Source organism: Octopus sinensis, linkage group LG11, assembly GCF_006345805.1.
Source record: "Octopus sinensis linkage group LG11, ASM634580v1, whole genome shotgun sequence".
Lineage (NCBI taxonomy): Eukaryota > Metazoa > Mollusca > Cephalopoda > Octopoda > Octopodidae > Octopus > Octopus sinensis.
Genome location: NC_043007.1, coordinates 67,402,611 through 67,425,644, shown reverse-complemented (window position 1 = coordinate 67,425,644; position 23,034 = coordinate 67,402,611). Strand labels below are relative to the sequence as shown.

At 35.1% G+C, this 23,034-nt stretch overlaps 1 protein-coding gene across 2 annotated transcripts in view; it reads right to left on the bottom strand.

Moving 5' to 3' along the window:
* Positions 1 to 1,316: 1,316 nt before the first annotated feature.
* LOC115217536 (transcription initiation factor IIA subunit 1) overlaps positions 1,317 to 23,034 on the bottom strand; it is an 89,691-nt gene continuing 67,973 nt past the window's right edge. The window contains exons 4-10 of one of the 2 annotated variants that reach the window (XM_036507647.1): positions 21,309 to 21,426; positions 16,722 to 16,783; positions 13,446 to 13,533; positions 9,249 to 9,433; positions 4,956 to 5,093; positions 4,216 to 4,305; positions 1,317 to 1,655 (exon numbers count right to left, since the gene is read on the bottom strand). In XM_036507647.1, the coding sequence (XP_036363540.1) occupies positions 1,548 to 1,655; positions 4,216 to 4,305; positions 4,956 to 5,093; positions 9,249 to 9,433; positions 13,446 to 13,533; positions 16,722 to 16,783; positions 21,309 to 21,426 (789 nt within the window). In that variant the 3' untranslated portion in view covers positions 1,317 to 1,547. The remainder of the gene's footprint in view (positions 1,656 to 4,215; positions 4,306 to 4,955; positions 5,094 to 9,248; positions 9,434 to 13,445; positions 13,534 to 16,721; positions 16,784 to 21,308; positions 21,427 to 23,034) is intronic. The other variant, XM_029787263.2, reaches the window with a different exon arrangement.

Here is a 23,034-nt window from a genome sequence, read left to right as displayed (position 1 = left end):
TTAACACTGCAAGACTCTCAGCTTCAGAATGAAGAGATAGGAGTACTGACATGGTGTTGCTGACTTTATCAGTTACTACATCATTCCTATGATCCTTTTCTACAAACTAGAAAGAAAAATGGCAACAACATGCCACTATCAACACTTCATTTAGATGGAGACCTGAAGGTGCTGAAGCATTAAGGAACTTAATGCCCTTATAGCAACTAATAGAGAAATAACAACAAAACATCTGTAAAAAAAAAAAAAGATTAAACTCAAAGACAGGCATGTCTACAATATAACATATACACACACAAACACTCAAAGGTAATATATACACACACTCACACATAACTATATTAAAATATTTTATTTTTAATGTTAAAAATAAAACTTTTTTTTTTGCAAGGAGAATTTAAATGACTCCATAAATGAATGAAATAGATTTCGTAAAGTTTGCAAGATACTGCATATTCGCACCACTTCCCTTGCGATTTATGTTGCAGCATGTATTTGTGTGTGTATTTACATATTTGTATATCTCTGTATGTGTATATATACAGATACACACACACACATATGTGTGTATGTATATATACATATATATATATATATCAACATATTTGTGTATATGTGCATTTGAATGTACACCTAATATTTGAACATAATGTACTTAAATATTAAATAAACATCAACCAATCCAGACCTTTCCAGCTAAAATTTTAGATGTTAAATGTTTCCTGAATATGATTGTATGTATGTTAAGATCATCCAAACCTAGATTATAGATTTAACCAAAAATCGTACAATGATAATCTTCCAATGAGTGGATAGGGGAGAAGCAGTAGACATTGTTTTAAAACATAAGAAATGCCATGGAGCAAAGAATCGGAAATGTATTGTTAGATGTGTGTTAGCCACTGTGTGAATTGTAATTTCACTTCTATATGATAAATTTATTTTAATTAAGTGTGAGGGATTAATGACAGGGCTAAATCAAGGGCATGTTCCTGTATTCACCACACACACATATTCATGAGTGAGTGAGTGCGAATAGTATGCTTGCATGTATGTGCATACATATTTATAATAATATATATACTGTATCTATATATCTGTGGATATATATATATATATATATATAAATAAATATGGGTATGTGTGTAGACATATGAATATATACATATACACACACATACTCAGACATATATATACATGCATATATATGTATATGAATTTATAAAATGTAACATACATACATGTGTGTATGTATGAGTATGTGTGTGTATGTATGTATATACAAAAATGTTAGACTTTATAAATTTATATATACACAGACACACACACAAATGAATTTATAAAGTTTAACGTATATATATGCATACACACATATATAATGAATCTATGTTTTTATATATATACATATATATATATATACACACACACACACACACAAATTAGAGGATGATTGACTTAGCAGTTGATTGCAAACAATGTCAAGCACAGGTTTCCGTGGAAGTAAATTCTATTTCATGAACATCTCTTCTTGCAACTTCGACAGACAACTACCATTCAGCATCTCCAACACCTTTTTGAAATACAGAGTCTTTTCCATTGAGATTCATAATTCCGTCTTTTAACTGGAACTTCCATTTATTTTTGTTTCGATGAATCTGAAAGAAGAGTATTATTTGTGTTTTTCAATTAACAATATTTGATTTTTTTTTTGTTTATTTAACGTTTTATATCAACCTGTTGTAACTGTCCTAGTTCTATGATACAAATTTCATTTTTTTTTTTTTTTATAATAATCTAAATTAAAACCTTCCATCAAAATAATTTTATGTTAATTTACATTCCAAACACCAGCTTAATAACGGTTATTATAATAAATTAATTCTTTTCAAAATTAATTGAAACAAAGACATTCATTGGTGCTCCAGCATGGCCGCAGTCAAATGACTGAAACAAGTAAAAGAAAAAAAGAATATCCATCCCTACATGCCTCTAACCTCCATCTATGTCACTGCATCTTTTCTATCACCTACACTTCACATCTCCCTGTTTTTCATTTATTTAGTTTTATTATACTGTTGCTCTCAACCCTACTGTTTTTGAATGTATTACAACCTATCACCTCTCCTCCTTGTACATTCACCATTTTCCAAGCCTCCATCCATATTCACCATTCACTACATTTGCTTTTATTCTCATCTGCCACAAACCTTTCCTCCCAGTCATCACCAATTCTCTGTCTTTATTCTCTCTTTATCCTTCTTGTACCTTGAAGGTATGCCAACACCTCATCTCCCTTTTCTGCTGGAGTAGCCATGTAGCTCCTCTACAGCAAAACACCTGTTCCTATCCCTCTACCACACTTTAGCTTCACAGCACTTGGCACTAAGTCACCTCCTTCAAGACTGCACCCCAACTCAGTCAAAAAAGCGATGTTCTATACATCGTTTTCTAGTTTATTTTTCTCATTCTTTCAGATATATCTTATGACTGGAAAATTTGTTATGTACACTGAACCTTGTTATTAAAACACAGCACCATTTTAATACTCATAAATACAGCCTAATCAAGGTCTAAGCTTAACCCTCTGGCTACTAAACCAAATTGCCTTTGGTTCTATAATACAAACTCTCTGTTTTAAAATGATCTAAATTAAAATTTGTCATTAAAATTTCATGTTAGTTTATGTGCCAAATATCAGCTTGATGAGGACAAAGTTATTTTACTATATACTTCATTACTTTCAAAATTAACTGAAGGAAAAAAAAGAGTGTAATTCAACAGATATATGGTAACAAAAGAATTAGACAATGCACATTAATATACATATCATTCTGTAAATCTCGCTGCACAATCAAAGGAATAGCATCTAGCCTTAAAGAACTTGTTACATATTTATTCCTGAATTCGAAAATCTGCATCACCACTAAAGATAAATATTTTAGCTCTGGAGAGTAGGATGCAAAGCACAGGTAAAATAATACTAACATACAGGATGTGGTAAACTAAGACATTTGTATTTGTTAGTATTACATTCACTAATAAAAAAAAAACCCAATGTTTATATTTTTGTAAGAAGAAAAAAGGGGGAGGGGGAAACAATCTTGAAATTTTAATTAAATATGGAATGTTCTGAGGAGCAAGTTTGGTGTTGACAGTAGAAGAAGTGAAGGTAAAAACAAATGTGAATACATTCATTTATGGAATAATCACTTGAGGTTACAATTTCTTTCTATATAAGACAACTGCAAGAAAACTAAGGTGTGATTTTAAAGTTCTACTTATTACACATAAGTATGTACATGTTCTCAAATTGTAAAAATCTGACAGTAATTAAAGAAAGTGTGTTAAATAATTGCAATTATGAAGTGTCAATTGGGTGGCCAAACTTGTGTACAGCAACAATATTGAAGATAGGCCACCAGTAAAATCTCAGAAATATAACTGAATAAAGAAAAAAAACTTGCTCTAAAACGATGAACAGATGTCCTATGTTTAGAATCATCTCAATTACATTATACACAAGTGAGACATGGGCTTCTACAAAGAGGAACGAATATTGATTGGCTATAATGCAAAAGGGCATGGAAAGATCCAGTTTAGGAAAATCATTGCGAGAGCAAACCTAAAATGAAGTAATTTGAGTGAACAATGTGATTGCAGAGTACTGAAAACACAAGTTCCACTGGGTTGGACATGTTGCAAGGCTCACAAACAAAAGGTGAACCCTTATAGTTGCCAAGTGGTATCTAAGAGATCAGAAAAGACTGTGTATCAGGTCTCCACAACAATCATCATCCTCCTCTTTCAATGTCTGCTTTCTATGCTGACAGGAGTTGAACGATTTGACCAGAGCTGACAAGCAGGAGAGCTGCACCAAGTTCCAGTCTAATTTGGCATGGTTTCTATGGCTGGATGTCCTTCCTAGTACCAATCATACAGTGTGTGCTGGCTGCTTTTACCGTGGCACCAGCATCAGTGATTCTACATGGTGCTGACATGAGTGCCGTTTACATGGCACCAGCACAGAGAAAAGACAATTTACTTAATTTGGAACAGGATGGAAAAGAAGGGCACAATCAAAAAAGGACAAGTGCATTGTGACCAGCAGTGTATAACATTCAATAGTTTGATAAATACAGGTGATACTAGTATTTAAATAAAAACAAGACAGAATACAATGAAGAATATAGAGAATCAAATTGGAGTCCGTCTTACCTTTTCATACTGGCATACTACAACATTATCTGTGTCAAACAAATCAGTAACATCTCCATCACTAACATCATCTTCAGAATTCAAAGGTTCCTAAATTGGAATGAAAAAAAAAAAAAAACTCAAATCATCCTCATCATTATTGAACTCTTCCTCTCTGCCCCTCTGTCTCTCTGATACACATTTCACCATCATTGTTTTTACATGTTTTTTCCATGCTGGCATGGGCTGAACAACACTTTTATGGCCAGATACCCTTCCTGATGTCAAACCTTATTTGCTTTTAGTTAAAGTATTTTATTATTCTTCTCTGCATGTCAAATCAGTGGACTACTGATTTTACAGGAAACAGGACAACATCAACCTTGTCTAAGTAATGCCAATGCAAAAAAAAAAAAAAAAAAAGTCAAACATACACACGTAGTAGACTTCCATATAATAGATTCTGTCAAGGAAATTTCAAGAAGGCATTAGTCAACCTGAGGAGTCAGTGATGCATTAAGATCAAACCCAAAATTATGTCACTACATTTGCCCAATGTGCCACCCATTGGGTCTGAACTTGAAGTCATGTAGTTGGGAAGCAAACTTCTTAAACCACACAACCTTGCTTGTAGAACAATAATGATAATAATGACTCATCAATTGACAGCATTCTTACCCACTCTTCATACCGGAGCATTCATATAAGTCCATGTTGCTAACATTAATCAACAACTTTTAAGGTAACTATGTATCAATTACCTCTTCAACACCTCCAGTTTCGACTTCTTCTTCATTTGCAGCCTCATCCTCCTCATCTTCATTCTCATCGTTTTCGTAATCATCTTCATCTTCAGAACTTGTGTCAGCTGCTCCATCAAACTGAATTATGCTAGTTGGCTGTTAATAGAAATTTAACAATATATTTTTCAGACACAAATATACATTTTTCTTATATCATTTATTTTAATTGCATCAAAACTGACACTAACTTCAATGACATTCATCTCTTATTATAAAAGGCAGATTTTATCTGCCTCCCTTTGTCAGTTATAGAAATCTACAATATAGGATTTCTTCAATTACAATTTACTTAGCATTTTTAAGAGTAGAATGCATCGGGTTTTGCCAGGTCCACTTTTTAAAATTTAAACTCCAATTAAGCAAAATTTACAGAAAACTCACATTCTGGTGTGTATGTCAAATGCTTTTCTTAATGTGTTTTACACCACACGCACACACACAGTGTGCAAGGAATAAAATGAAACTAATTCACCTTTTGTAGTGAGTGACTCTTTCAGTCTGCCACTTCCTCTTTACACACATAGACACGCAAATATATAAATAAAATTGTAAGCTAACGTGCGTGTGTGTGAGTGTGTGTGTGTGTGAGGGTGCGTGTGTGTGCGTGCGTGTGCATGAGTGTGTGACAGGAAAGTATTTTAGGACGAATATAAGACCTATATCGGCGATGCTTCGCTTGTCGTAGTACAGGTTTCCGTCGATTTCCATAAAAAACTTTTATTTTTTTACATAAGTAATGAGAGTGAAAGAGACTAAGAGTAAGCGATTGTATGACGAGGGAAGTTCTTTTGAAGTTACCGTGCATGGGACGCATTGATGTACATGTGTGTGTGTGTGTGTGTGTTTGATGGAGTGTGAGAGACAGACAGTATGTTGTGTAAGTGAAGTGCTTCTGTTAGTGTGTGTGAAGAGACAGAGAGAGTAATGTGTGAAAGAGAGAGATAACTGAAATTTTTTACTCGGTTTATGTGTATATGTATGTATGCATGTATGTGTGTGTGTGTGTGTGTGTGTATGTATGTGTGTGTGTGTGTATGTATGTATGTATGTATGGCCGATTCAGTGTTTACATTTTTACGGAAATCGACGGAAACGTGTGCTACGACAAGCGAACATCGCCCCTATATCCAAGTAGCAGAAAGATCGCCCAAAAGTGTATATAGACATTTAAATGTATTTATATATTCATCTATACACAGATGTATGTATAATGTGTGTGTATATATTTCCATACACGTAACCATTCACTCCGCACAAAGTTTTTTAGGACGAAAATAAGATCTAAAGTTATCTCTAAGTAGCACAGAGATCGCCCAAAAGTGTATATAGATATATAAATGTATTTATATATTCATCTATGCACACATGTATGTATAACGTGTGTGTATATATTTCCATAGAGGTAACCATTCACTCCATACAAAGTTTTTTAGCACGAAAATAAGATCTAAAGTTATCTCTAAGAAACAGAAAGATCGCCCAAAAGTGTATATAGATATTTAAATGTATTTATATATTCATCTATACATACATGTATGTATAATGTGCGTGTATATATTTCCATAGAGGTAACCATTCAATCCATACAAAGTTTTTTAGGACGAAAATATTTATATATAAAAGAAAGGTTGTGTGTCTGTCTACTCCGATTTAGATTCCTAACTACTCCCACATTTTGCGATGCAGTTTAACCAAAACCGGGTATCTTATAGTCGTGATTCATATCGAGCCCTTCTGGGTATTAGCACGCGTCTACGATGAGTCTATGATTTTACAAATAATTTACCATCATTTTTTCCATTTTAATGCATATTTTTTAAAATAAACGGAAGTAACTCTCAAACTTCACACCAATATGCGTGCTCATATGCGATGTAATATCACATCAGCAGCATTTCCTCACACCCTCCTTGCACTTGGCGAAGGCAAAATACCAGGGGATGAAAATGGTAATATTGCCATCGATTCCATTTGTACCATTGTTAAGACGCCTTCTGATCTCAGAGATGCAGTGTTCCCAGATCTACAAGCTAATTATCAGAATATGGATTGGATTGGCAAAAAGGCTATACTGGCCCCGAGGAATAAAACTGTTCACCATATTAATGATGAAATGCTAAAACTCATTCCTGGGGAAGTCTATGTATATCAGTCTATCGATACAACTCCTGACCCAGAGGACGTCATCAACTATCCAATAGAGGTACTCAATTCCTTTGAGCACCCCGGACTACCACCACACTTTCTCAAACTTAAAGTTGGTGCCCCTATAATGCTCATCAGAAATTTGGTTCCCCCAAAACAATGCAATGGCACACGTTTGATCGTTAAGTCCTTATCTCCCACCGTAAGCTTATATCAATATTTGCCTGAATAATCATCATAATTCAGTGCAATCATTAACAGTACTTTCAAGCAATTCAGCCCCGAGCAACGCCGGGCAATTCTGCTAGTTTATGATAAATTTTTGCTGTACATTTTCACGTTTTTCCCTACTGTTTAATATCTACTGCCTACACAACATGGAGACATGAACAAGTGTAATAATTTCAGAGTTTAGTAACCGAGTGACTTTCAACATGCCTGAAAGAATTACTTCACTTCAACAACAGAAGTTTACTATCAAACAATAATTGTAAAACCACCAATAAGATTATTAACACACACACACATACGGTAATACTTGTATAATTATTTTCCTAAATAATATTTCTATCCACACTGAGTCTTACTTGCTTACTAATTGACTATGAACCTACATCACAGCAAGAGGTACCTGCACACAAAGGTAACAGCATTCATGATTTGGTTCATCACAGATGCAGCCAATAACCAGAACAAATAAAAGAATAGATGGGTTAGTTCATTCCATGCTTCAACAATTCTAAGCATGAAAAATTACTTCTGAAACTCAAGGGTAATGCACTGCTTTCTGATTTTATAAGCATGTCTGTGAGTAAAAGAGGCACTGAATTAAAAAATGTGGACAAAGTTGTTGTTAGAAAGATGGTGGATAATTACATGGGCTTCTTACCAAGTTAATTGCAAGACATCAAATCCCAGAGAAGCAATACATTCAAGATATGGTAAGTGACTGACAGAGAGTATCATCTAGTTGCATATCTTTGGACAACCACCAGCAGATCAATATTCTAAACAAGATGAAGTTTCAGACTGGAGTTGCAAGCTTTAAGTGTGGACATACCATAGCCATATACAGCTTTAAATAGATAGCTGTTGAGTAGCTAACAAGAGTCCTACAGAGTGATGCAAGACACATTAAGCCTTTTTGACAGATCAGTGTTGACAATAATGCTTAGGTTGCATTTACCAGCAGACTTTTAAAGATTGGTAAATAGGTAAATTGCAGACTTTTCCTCCCAAAATGTATGAGGGTACACTTGTCTGCTGCCAACTTGAGTTGCCAGTCAGGAATCCTGTGCTGCATTGTATTCAGGTCAGATTACAAGATAGATCTATAATGTATAGGATCCTTCCTTTTTATCTCAAGGTACAGTTTAATGTCACCTGCATATTTAAACACAGTAACATGTTTCAAGTTAGCATCTATTTCATTAATGTATGCAACAAACAACAGAGGACTGAGAACAGATTCCTGCAGGACACCAGACATCACTGCATATGGATCTTCAAGGATTTTTTGTTTATTGTCCCTCTTATATCATGTATACACAAATAAATAACCACACACACAAAACTTTATCCCATAGAATGATGTATATGAAATAGAACAAACAAATGGGATCTTTTCGGTTTGAATGGCAGTTTTTTCTAGCGGTGTCATATGAAATTGTCACCCATAATTATGACCCTAGTATCGATCTATTGCATTTCAATCTGTTTTAGGGTTAGGGGTGGGGAGAAGGGTATCTTTTTTTCTTCACAAATGTAAATAAACCCAATCTGTTTCTTAAACGAGGGACATATTCATATGGCACAGAATGTTTTTTACCTCAAAAGATGTCACTGATTGGTTGAAATTGCAGAAATTGAAGAAAAAAAACAACAAATTTCTAACAAACTATAGAATTTTCTCAATAAAGCCAAGAGAAAAAGATATTTTATAAACACATTCTACCAGTATACAAAGTTTAAAATTTTTTAGTTACCTAGAAATTATGTTAAAAACTGCCGTTCAAACCGAAAAGATCCAACAAATGAAAGATATTTGGAAAAGTTGAGCCATCAAAGATCAGCATCAACCTAAAAGAGAAAACTTGTGGTACTTACCGTTGGAGCATTTACTGTGGGGTGCAGGACTTGGGTGGATGGAGCAGCAACAGTAGAAGTGGTGTGTACTTGATTATGAACGAGTGTGTTTGCATTGGGAACTGTGATGGTTGCCGTGGCAACTTGTGGTGATGACTGAACAGCTTGTTGTGGAATGTTAGTTACTGTGATATAATGATTATTAGCTGCCACAGAAAAAAAAGAGAAAATTAGAACGAAATTAGCAACAAAAAGAAAAAAAAAAACTTTTTTTCTCAAGACATTCTAATGCATTTTATCATCATTTAACATCAACTTTCCCATGCTTGTATGAGTGAGACTGAACTCATTGAGGCAGTTTTCTATGTGCAGATGCCCTTCTTGTTGGCAGCTTACACCTGATTCCAAGCAAGCCAATATTTTCCCTTGATATTTTTCATATTAAACTGTAAATTAACAATATCATTTATATGACAGTGATGCTCATTTACAACCATAATGTGATGAAAAGACAAGAGTACACACATATACACACTCTCTCATACACACACAGGTCTTCCAGTTTCCAGCTACCAAATCTACTCTCAAGACAGTTACCTACAGTGCCATGCAGTGGAATGGAACCACAGACTACACGGTTGGCAAGCAAGCTTCTCAACCATGAAGTCATTCGACTAATTGACAAAGATTCACGTTTGAAAAAGACTTCAACCCCCAAGCTCACAGTGATGTTGTGTCCCCTCTGTGCACCTTCTCCCACTACTACGGCAGCCCCTGCTCTCCTCAAACAATTAATTATATAACTGATCCTTCCTCTCAGACATAACTGTATCCTCAACCCCTTACTATGTCACCCCCAACCCCCAGATCCAAAATCCTAAACACTTTTCCATCAGTGGTTCTCAAATGGGGTCTATATGATCCCTGGGAGTCAATGCAAGCAAAACAGTGTTGTAGGGAATTAGTAATAATGGTACACCACTCCCACATGACTAATGGAATAACCTAGTCACTATAAGTACGTGAAGTACATGAGTACATCACGTACTTCTCTTTACTTATAGTGACTAGGTTATTCCATTAGTCATGTGGGAGTGGTGTACCATTACTAAGTACATGAGTACATAGTAGGCAGTCAGAGATAATCATATCTTTACTAGTTTTACGAAGTATACTGTATACTATAGTGCGTGTTATAACAATCCAACATTATAAGAATATAACAGTGGCAACAAGGAGTTAAACTCACAAAAGTTTTGGTTGTGTAAATTTTATTTTAAAAAATGGTAAAATTATGGAAAATTTGTTGGCCAGTTTGCTGAAATTGCAAAAACAGCAACACGAGCAACTGAAAGAAGAACAATAACAGCAGCAGCTACAACTGCAACAACAACAACTGAAACAACAACAATTACTATTAAAGCAACAAATGCTGCAATTAATGAAGTTGTCAAGAAATTCAGAAAAAGTGTTCTCACCAGACTGTCACAAACTCCATAACAGAGTTCAAATACAAACCAGATGAAAGAGTTATCTTTGAAGCATTCTACATAAGATATAAGCAAATCTTCAAGAAAGAATGTAAAGAGTGGGACAAGATGAAAATGTGCTTAATCTTGAGAAAACTGGCAGCAACAGAACATGATCAATACAGTAAGTTCAAATGCCTGATTTTTACACAGGGACTTACTGCCGAAAAGGATGCAGAAGTTAGAACTAGAATTCTTGCAAAGCTGGAACAAAACCAGGATGTAAGCCTAAAGCAAGTCTCAGAAGAATGTGAAAGGATAGTCAAATTAAGACATGACACAGAGGAAATTGAACGTAAAGATTGTTTCCAAGTAAAACAAGTGTGATATAGTCAGAACAGAGATAAAGTGCTTTTTAAAAAAAAAAAAAACAAAAGTCAAGAAATAAACCCATGTTTTGCATGTGGAGGTATACACCTGAGGAAAAATTGTCCATTTAAAAAAGCAGAATGCTTTCGTTGAGGTAATATCGGACATATAAAGACACACTGTAGAACGAAAATCAGAACAAAGAAAGAATAAATAGTATGCCTTTGGAAGAAATCAGTAATATAACAATGAGGAAATTTGTGAATGTGAAAATCAGAAATACAAGTGTTAAAAGGAAATTAGACACTGGAAGTGTTATCACCATTATAAACGAAAAAATTTGGAAATACGTTGGTAAGCCAAAATTAAATCTAAAAAAAGTAGCACATGGTGTTACAGGAAAAAAAAATTATATTTTTCAGCGAATTTGTATGTAATGTGACATTTTGAGGTCAAACAAAAAAGGCAAAGATATATGTATTAAAAGATTCACTTGAACTTGAATAGTTCCATCCACTCTGTGGATGGAACTATTCAAATTGTGGAATACACCAAAAAGTGTTTTGAGTGGAAATATGGCTGGTTCAGCTGAAGGTAAGCCAAAACGAAATGAAAAATTGCCCACAATAAAAAGTGAAAATTGTTCAAGAGTAGATGTTCTGCGGTGAAGACTACACATTGAGGTCGCTGGTCCTTAAAATGGTTCTTTCTTGAAATGGCCAGAAATTTCTAAGTGTAAAAAACCAACCTCCTCAACTGTGATGAATTTTTTTACATGAAATGTTTGCAAGATTTGGCATCCCAGACAAGAGAGAGTCTGACAATGAAACAATTTGTGTCTAGTGAATTAAAAAACTTTTTTAAAACGTTTGCAGTAGAATATGTAACTACTGTGCCATACCATCCCAGATCTAATAGACAGGCAGAATGCTTTGTCGATACCTTTAAAAGAGCCCATAGAAAATCGAACAAGGAAGTCATGGATAAGGTAGCTCTACAACAATTTTTAGGAGTGTACTGTGACACCAAATCCAAATAAAGCAGCAGAGCTGATGTTTGCAAAGAAAGTAAAATCAGTCACTGATAAATTGCTACCTAGCAAGAAAAGAATAAGTGCCAGGGAAGACATAGCAAGATTCATTAAAGTTGATGAAAAGTTGTATATGAAGGCATACAAGAATGGAAAGCAGAGTTGGGAAGATGGTCTAATTATCAAATGGAGATAAAATGATGTATTGGGTAAAATGTAGAAAAGGCATACAAAAGAGACACAGGGACCAATTGGAAAAGAGATTTGTGGAAAACGAACAAAAGAAGTTGGAGGAACTGATGGAATGGTTGTATGATACATTCCAAGTACCAATGCCACTACAGATGATTCAACCCAGGCATAAAAGGGAGAGGAAAAGAAAACCTACAGAGTTCCTGAAAATAGATACCAAGCACAAAAAATATTAAATTGTATGAAAAAAACAATACATATTGTATGAAAACTCACAGGTAGAAGTGAATAAAAAATATTGCTAAATAAAATGATGCTTCCTAAGAAAAACTTAAAAGGAGAGATGTTGTAGGGAATTAGTAATAATGGTACACCCCCTTCCACATGAAGACTGGAATAACCTAGTCATTATAAGTAAAGAGAAGTACATGAAGTACTGGAGTATATAGCAGGCAGTCAGAAATAGTTGGGTCTTTACTGGTTTTACTAAGTATACTCTAGACCAAAGTAGGCGTTATAACAATCCAACATAATAAAGATATAACAAATAGTAAATTAGGGATCCACAGTAGTATTTTAAGGGTCTATGAAAAATTTTGCTTTAGATGTATTTATTACAAGAAACAACTAGATTTTTATCTCTAACATTTTACATAGTTCAACATAGACAGGTTAATGTGTAAAAAACAAAATAGAAATTTTGAAAGAAGTATCTATAAAACTAATTTTTAAATATTAAATGGTTATGGGGTCCTCTTCCTCACCAGAACTGTATCACCTAAATGACCGAAATAAATACATAATCAATCAATCATTTCTTTTAACATCAACTTTTCCATGCTAATATAGGTCAAACCAGTCTTTATTGAAGCCATAGCAGAAAACATAAAAAAACCTTATTTAAAATGAGCTTTCCAATATAAAAATACGGTATTTGACAGTTATACAAACACTTCTATATACATATCTAAGCACAAATCCTATAAATTATTGATGAGAAATGCATGTTCCAGCCTTTGTTCATATGCACATTTATATTTGTGAGTGTATGCATACATGCATATGTGTGTGTATACAAATGAGTATGCATCCATGCAACAGTGTTTAGGAATGATTGTGTGTGTGTATGTATGCTGACAAAAATATCAAAGTTCTTACCAGATGGTTGCAGAGAAATACCTGCAGCTAATTGTTGCTGGAACAATCCAGTTGTGAGAGCCATAGCAGCTGTCTGAGCAGGAGTACTCTACAATACATAATAATAATAATAATAATAACAACAATCATCATCATTTAGTGTCTGTTTTCTATGCTGGCATGGGTTAGATGGTTTGATTGGAGATGGTAAGCTAGAGAGTTGTACCAAGCTCCAAGTCTGATTTTGGGTTAATTTCTACAGCTGGATGCCCTTCCTAATGCTCAACCACTCTTTAGAGTGTAGTGAGTGCCTTTTAAATGCCACTGGCACTGTCCACAACTATGGTTTCACTTGGCCTGACGAGTCTTCTTAAGCATGGCAAACCGCCAAAGGTTTCAATCATTTGTCATCACCTCCATAAGACCCAACATCTGAAGATCATGCTTCACCACCTTGTGCCATGTACTCCAAACAATAACAACAGTGGTTTCAAATTTTGGCACAAGACCAGCAAGTTCAAGGGAAAGGCTAAGTCATTTACATTGACCCCTAGTGCTCAACTGGTGCTTATTTTATCAACCTCAAAAGGATGAAAGGTAAAGGTGACCTCGATGGACTTGAACTCAGAACATAAGGACAGATGAAATGCTGCTAAGCATTTTACCTGGCATGCTAACAGTTTTGCCAGCTTGAAATCTTAATAATAAAATAATAATCCTTTCTTATTTTAGCACATGCCCAGCAATTTTTGAGGGATGGAGAAGTCAATTACATCGACACTTGCGCTCATCTGATGCTTATTTCATTGGCGTTAAAAAGGATGAAAGGTAAAGTTGACTTGAGCAGAATTTGAATTCAGAACATAAAAATGAATGAAAACCACTAAACATTTTGTCAGACATGCTAATTACTCTACCAGCTTTCCAACACTAATAATAATAATAATAAATGTGGCAGTGCCAGGAGATCAACATGTTATCATGAAAGAGAAAAGATTGATAAATTTGGAAATCACCAAGATGTGGCAGCTACATGAGTCAAATATAAAGGTTGTCCCTATTGACATCAGAGCATTGGGTTCAATACCACCCAACCTGAAGAAACATCTGGAAACTTAAAAATACCCTACAATTTAGGTGTACTGCAAAACTCAACATTACTTGTAACTGCACACACATTGCGTAAAGTACTGTCTGAGGTCCTTGTTGTGACTTGACAGACAGTGCAAACCCCCAGTAGACACAATATCTTTAATTAACAACATCACAATATTGGATACTATGTGACATTTTAAATAATAATAATAAGGGTTGCAAATTTTGGCACAAGGCCAGCAATTTCAGGGAAGAGGCTAAGTTGATTACATCGACCCTACTCAACTGGTACTTATTTTATTGCCCCTGAAAGGATGAAAAGCAAAGTTGACCTTGGTAGAATTTGAACTAGGAACAAGGCCTGAAATTTTGTTGGGTGGAGAAAGTTGATCACATCAACCCCAGTACTTGACTGGTACTTAATTTATTGACCCCAAAAGAATCAAAGGCAAAGTCAACCTCGTCAGAATTTGAACTCAGAACAAAGATGGATGAAATGCTGCTAATCATTTTGCCAAGCTTGCTAATGATCTGTCAGCACATCCCCTTAATAATAATAACAATCCTTTCTACTAGAGGCACAAGGCCTGGAATTTTGGGGAAGCGGGATAGTCGATTACATCAACCCAGTACTTAGATGGTGTTTATTTTATTGACCCCAAAAGGATTAAAGGCAAAGTTGACCTCAGCAGAATTTGAACTCAGAATGTAAATATGGATGAAATACCACTAAGCATTTTGCCCAAAATGTGCTAACAATTCTACCAGCTCACTGTATCATCATCATCATCACCGTTTAATGTCCACCATCCATGCTGGCATAGATGGGATGGTTTGACAGAAGCTGGCCAGGCAAAAGCCTGCACCAGACTTCTGTGACTGTTTTGGCAGGATTTTTACAGCTGGGTGCCCTTCCTAGCACCAACTACTCAGCAGAGTGGACTGGTCTTAATAATAATGATGATGATTTCAAATTTTGGCACAAGGCCAGAAATTTTGGGGCAGTGGGTAAATTGATTATATTGACCTCAGTGCTCAACTGGCACTTATTTTATCAACTCTGAAAGGATGAAAAGTCAAGTCAATTTTAGTATAATTCGAATGCAGAACATGAAGATGGATGAAATATTGTCAAGCATTTTGCCCGGTGTGCTAACAAATCTGCCAGCTCACCACCTTCTGAACATTTCTTTCAGCATGTCAATGATTCTGCCAGCTCACTGCCTTATATGATTTCTGGTTTAGGTGCAAGGTTAGATACTCTGAGGGAAGGAGGGTAAGTTGATACCCTCGACTCCGATGCCTGGCTGATGCATTATTCTACTTGCCTCAAAAGCCTGGAAACCAAAGTCAACCTCAGTGGGATTTGAACTTAGAGCATACAGAACTAAGTAAATATTGTAAAGCATTTGTTGCAATTCTTTACATTCTGAATAACATCCATCTCTGTATTATTCTGTACACATTTACACACAGTTTGAATATTATCTAAAATAAAGTTAGCTTATCAATAATGCAAGGGGGTTGTTGACAGTGGACAGGGCAACTGACAACCAAATACTGGTACAAATCTTATTTCTAAACAATACTGTCTAAACTCAGAGCACTGAACACAGTCCACATAGCTGTAAATAGATACAACTGACATGCCATCCTCCAGTAGCAGTATCACTTGCCTGGCATGTTAATGGTTCTGTCAGCTTGTTGCTTTACATCACTGTAATATTGGTTTCAAATTTTGGCACAAGGCCAGTAATTCAGGGGAGGGCACAAGTCAATTACATCAACCCCAATGCTTAACTGGTACTTACTTTATCAACTACAAGGGGATGAAAGGCAAAGTTGACTGTGGCAGAATTTGAACACAGAACATAAAGATGCAGATAAAATGCCGCTAAACATTCGACCCAGCTTGCTAACACTTCTGCCAACTTGCTGCCTTAATAACTCTGTAATACTGACAAGTTGTTTGTTATCTAGCTGTACCAAGTTCAAATTCTGTGAGCCTGGAGGAGACAGAGAGACATTTTGGTGTAACCCTCACTGAAATCACAACATTACTCATGGAGGAGCACATGTTATGAGTTGGGATACATTTTGAGTAGTATACATTATAAGGTGGGTTACACAATGCTGCTGAGTGTATACTATAACTGTAAAGCAAACACAAAATAAAGCAAAGAAAAAAAGAAAAAGACCTACCAATTCTGGACGAGATATTTGAATTGGGACTGATATTGCTTGAGTTAACTGATTTGACATTACTGCAATGACAAAAATATTTAAAATCATTTTGGGGTAGGTTTGATTACATAACTATTTATTGCATAACCAAAGTAAATTAATGATTTGAGAGGGTAAAAAATGACAATTGGTACTTTAAATCATGACCATTCATATTCCATCACACACACATACATATCTTCATTTTTTTCAATATCCACTTCTCCATGCTTGCATGGGTTGGATGAGTTTATTGAGGCAGATTTTTTTTAAGGCCAGATACTTTTCCTGTCACCAATTCTCACCCATTTTCAAACAAGTTAATATTTCCCATGGCCAGACATTTTTGCAGAATACTGGAAATGAACAACACCTTTATGACAAGGACGTTCATTTACAACTATAACACTATGTCAAGACAGGAAGACACCAGCACACACATGATGGATTTCTTTCAATTTCCATCTACCAAATCTACTCAAAAGGCTTTCCTCAGCCTTGGACTATAACAGAAGACACTTGTTCAAGGTTCATGTAATGGGCAACTAAACCCAAAACCATGAGGTTGGGGAGTAAATTTCCCATTCACCATGCTTGCACCTTATATATCAGCAGCAGCCTCTAACAGCCATGTCCCATACTGGATGGTTTGACAGGATCCGATGAGTCCAAGGACTTGCATTATGTTCCATTGTCTGCTTTGGCAGGGTTTCTATGGCTAGATGCTCTTCCTAACACCAACCACTCTTCAGTGTGCACTAGTAAGGTTACACACACACATAATGGTATATATTAAAGATATATCAGTACTTCAATAAACAATGTCATTATATTCTGGCACCATTCCCTTTGAAATAGTCCCCTAGAGCATTTTCTGGAACTTAAAGGCACTGCGGAAATCTTTCTGAAGCTCATTTAATAGCCCCTGTGATTCTATATGAATTTCATTTGCTTCCACAAACTGCACTCCCTCAGCTTCAATTTCATTTTGTGCTCAAGGCATACTTCAAAATGTCACTCATTATAACTAAATGTCGAGAGCCAAAGACAGAATTCACAACAAGAATCCCCTAACAGACTTCACAACTTAGTGAACTGATAGATTGTTCAGTCATGGTCCTCACAGATGAATTCACAATTTTTTTCCATATTTTGGGAGGTTTTGTTAGAAACTGGTAACCCTGAACTGACACCTGATCAGCTTAAAATACATGTGCAACTTAAAAGCCTGACCAATTACTGTCAGGGTTTTGAGCTTCATACAAAATTTGATGTTGTCATGTTAATCAAATTTGTCAGCAACTGGAAAATCAGAGCTGCTGCAACACGATGCTACAAAACCTTGTGTAATAACTGAACAATTAGATAGCATGAAGTGTATTTATGGGTGACTCTGTAGGTTGGTTATCTATGATCACTGGCTGCACATGCATTGTTGTTGAATAGTGCAATCATAGCATATGCAATCCAGAAACCTTTCAATTACATGATTATATATAAGAGAGGGAAGAGAGAGAGGAGAGCCCTGCTATCGTGTCTTGATTAAGACAAGGAAGACCTGCTAGAAACAGCAATCAAATCTCCCACATGTCACACTACCATCTTAAAAATAGGACAGATTGAGTAATGTAGTTCAAGATACAAAATATTTGAAAAAGTGGTCAGGGATAAAACACTTTGGGTCATAGGTCAGCTCAATTAAGGTTAACTAACCTTGGGTTACACAACTAATACATGTACATATAGATATAGACAGGTAGAGAACAAACATGGCTGAAGTAATGCGTAATGTATTAACCTTATTACCAAATTTCTATTAAATATACACTACCTTCATTTCAATGAATTTTGAAAATAATGAAAAATTCAATAAAATAAATGACATTGTTAAGCATCTGTTTGGAACATGATTTAACTCGAAATTTTGATGGAAGGTTTTAATTCAAAACACATTAAAAAGGGGAAGTTTGTATTATAAACCAAGCAGCAGTCTCAGGTGGATCGGTATAAAAAGAATTACAACATAACGAGTAAATTATCCTTACAAAGCAGAAAAAAATTGTCAACAATTTATGGATAACTTTTCCACCTTGTAAGGGTAATTTACCAGTTATTTCTGCTGTTCTAATGGCAATGTTAAGTTGAAAAAAATATCACCATCTTGTTTGTATTGTACAACCCTAAAACTGTTGTTGCTGGCATTATTATTGTGACCAACCATAGCTCCACACTGATTAAGTAAGGTGAAACAAGTATATATCAATATTACAACTTGCCACTCTACCAACCATGGAATGCCACAGTTTTATAATTCATAGCTGTATACTTCTTTTTAGACTAAAAAAAATTATTTTGATTAAAGCAAATGTTAATGGAGACAGTTTGCTTTTTTAATAACAGAAATCATCATCGTTATCATTTTAATGTCCAAATTTCCATGGGTTGGACATAATTAGGCAGACTTTCAATGACTGGATGCCTTTCCTGTTGCCAACTCTCACTTATTTCCAAGTTAAGTACTATTTCCTCATAGCCAGATAGGTTTCACAGAATACTGAAGAAGACAAGTGAAACCATAGTCGTGGTCGTTGTCAGTGTCATGTAAATGGTTGGCATTAGAAAGAGCATCCAGTCAAACCATCTAACCCATGCCAGCATGGAAAGTAGACACTAAATGATGATAATGATGATGATCTAATGTCAAGACAAGGAGATACCAACACACACAGATGAGGCCTTTCAGTTTCTGTCTACCAAATCTACTCACAAGGCTTTGGACAGTCTGGGAGCTATAAGTGATACATGTCCAAGTGTGACAGTGGAGTTGAACCCAAAACCATGTGGTTGGAAAGCAAACATCTTAAACGCACAACCACTCCTGCACTTGTGTGGTTAATATGACTCAATCTGGTAAGTCAAGCAACAAATGTGTTCTATTGTTAAATTCATTGTTCCTTCAACAGTCTTCAGCAGGATGTATATAATAAAATCATAGCTTTTAATTATATCTTCCATCGACAGTAAGTGATATTTCTTAATGCCTGATCTGCAGCTTGTAGTTATGGAAACATTCTAGTTCCATTCAGTAATTAAATACAAGATTTATAATTAAATGTCACTACCAGATAATAACAGATCAAATCTTTCTGAAGCTCATTTAATAGCCCGTGATTCTATATGAATTTCATTTGCTTCCACAAACTGCACTCCTTCAGCTTTAATTTCATTTTGAGCTCAAGGCATACTTCAAAAAGAACTTCACCTGATAACTCAGTTTTGTAATTATTTAAACCTACGTGAAACATTTCTTTAATAATAATGGACACACAAGCATGACTATGTAGTTATACTGTTCACTTCAGAACCATCTGCTTTTAGGTTCAATATCACACAGCATAACGCTTTAGACAAATTTTTTCTACAACAACTGCAAATTGACGAAAGTCTTGTGGATGAAGTTTTGAAGGCAGAAGCTCATCAAAAGTACCCAGCACACTCCATTAAGTGGTTGGCATTAGGAAGGGCATCCAGCAGTAGAAACCATGCCACAACAGACAATTGGAGTCTGGACAGCTCCCAGCTAGTCAGCTCCATGTCAAAACAGTCCAACCCATGCCAGCATGGAAAGCAGATGTTAAATGATGATGACGATGATGTATTTAGTTAAATAACATAATTGATTAAACTCTTGAAGACAAGAGTCGCAGCATGGCTGCAATCCAAAAAGTGAAACCAATAATAAAAGAATTGCTTTTGAAATATATTGACTTAACATTAGAGATTTTCCCTGGTGGTTGACTGTTTGACCGTAACTCCATTCTGCTGGAAAGAATTGCTTAGGAATGAATAATTTAATTTTTCGACCATTTTTTTTTTTCTTTTCAACAAGTTAATGCCAGCATGGAAAACAGATGTTATAGGATGATGAAGTCACCATCAAGCTTCAGAGTTGCATAGTAAAATACATTACTAATACAATATCAATTCTCAATATTTTTAAGAGGTCCAATAGCTGTGATGTCATTTTGTTACTATATTTCTATTTAAATGCACTGCCTTTGTTTCAATTCATTTTGAAAATAATGAAGAATTCAGTAAATTAGTTTTGTCATGATTAAGCTACTGTTTGGAACATAAATTAACATGAAATTTTAATGAAAGGTTTTAATTAAGATCAATTTAAAACAAAGTTTGTGCCTCAGGGGCAATCTTAGGTTGGGGTTAATAGTAAAAGGGTTAAGGTCATTAATTTAATTTAAATCTTAATGCATTCACTGTGTTGTGTTGCTAGGCAAAGCATATAACTCAATGTACCTCAGATTCCTAGCTGACCACATTAGCAAGAGCATCTGTGTGTACAAACCATTCATTCATACATACACACAAACATTGTCAAAATGACCTTATCAAAGCTAAACACAATGGGCACAACATGACTGATACAATAAAAGTTATTTTATACACTGCCTTATCTTGAAATAATCAGTGATTATGATAAAAGAATAAAAAAGAGAAAAATGAAAATTTAGTATGTTTTAGAAAAGAAAACAAGGAAAATCAAAATACCTTTCTGTTTTCCAGCAATTGTCTGTGATTGTGTTGCCACAGCATAAGGACTGGATAAAACATGTTCTTCTGTTACTGAACCCACAGCTTTTGATTGGATCATTTTATTTTCCCAGGACTAGAAATAAATAAATTAGAATTCTAACATATCTCTACAGGCTTATAGTGAAACAAACATTCAAAACAAAAATCTGTACAAAATGATGGAAAGTAGTTGGAACACAAATTGATTATCCTCATCCACCAACTACCATACTATAACTTGTTTAACATAACCATGTATATAGTCCAACCAGCTGGACAACGGACATTAAGTGATGATAATAGGTCATCAAATCAAAAATATCAGGTGTGACAATAAGGAGAGCTACCCAGACATCACTCAAGTGATGCCATGACAAATGAATTAATGTGTATTAAATGTCAGCTCCCTAACTAGAATGCTTTTGGTACTCAACCATTGGAATAGGTAACACTATGATAAAGACACATTCTTGTGATTACCATGGAAACAAGCTGGATATGCCAGTCAGCAAGACAAAACATGGTCGTTACAGACATTCAAAAATAAATTGCAAATACAGGTGGAATAATCGAATATTTTCTGGACAAACACTTCTGGTGCTTAACTAATATAAAGGACTCCAGCGTTATTTATCAAATACTTTGTGCTTAATCACCAAAAACTGGTCCTTCCAAGTAAAACTTTGAAGCCAGTCCACAGTCCATTAGTTCAAAATTGTATGCACATGTGTGTGTGTCTGAGTGAGGTCAGTATAAGATTTTTTGGTTGCAAACAATGTCAACCCTCTCAAACAAAATGTGAATAAAAATGATAAGGAATAGAAGGTAGCATAAAAGTGATAGGGGTGAAGACTTCTGGAGAATACAGACACAAGCATGATTATGTGGCTAATAAATGTGCTTCACAACCACTTGGTTTCTGGCTCAGTCCCCCTTTGAGGAACTTTGGACAAATGTCTTTTACTCTTGCCCTGGGCAACCAATACCTTGCTAGTGTATTTGAAAGATGGGAACTGTGGGCATGCAAGTGTGCATGAATGTTGATATTTTGCTTGTCACTGTTTAAGCAAATAGCAGAGATGTTTATATTCCTTGTTGATATTATGACTAATTACTCAACACTTTTGAAGGCCTGTAGAATAAAAAAAATTCCTAACTTGAAAATAGGTGAGAGTTAGCGACAGGAAAAGATTTTGGTTGTAAAATCCTGCCTCAAATCAATTCCTTTCCCAATCATGCTAGCATGGGAAAATGGACATTAAATAAACAAATGATTAACATGGATTGTAGTGAATTCAGAGTGCAGGATAACAGTGACTTCTTGACATATCAGAACAATATTTTTGTTATTATTATTATTATTATGTCTTAATGAGAGGAAGAAGGGCAATAAGTATGACTTTTACAGGTTCTTCTGGGTTGGGGGGGTGGGTGGGGGGTCAAAGGAAGAAAGAAACCACAACTCATGGGTTGCTGTAACAGGAAACAGCATATTATCAAATTATCTATGTTCAGATGGGAGAGATGATGCAAAAGTTTTCAATAGAAGGGCATGTGTTTCTTTTTTTTTTTTTTCAAGATTATGAACAAAATTAAGTGAAGTAAATGACTTTCTTCTATTTTATAAACTTTTTTTTATCAGTTTCAGTTAGTAGACTACCTTCTAAGGTACAGTTGATTACATTCAGCCCAGTATTTTATT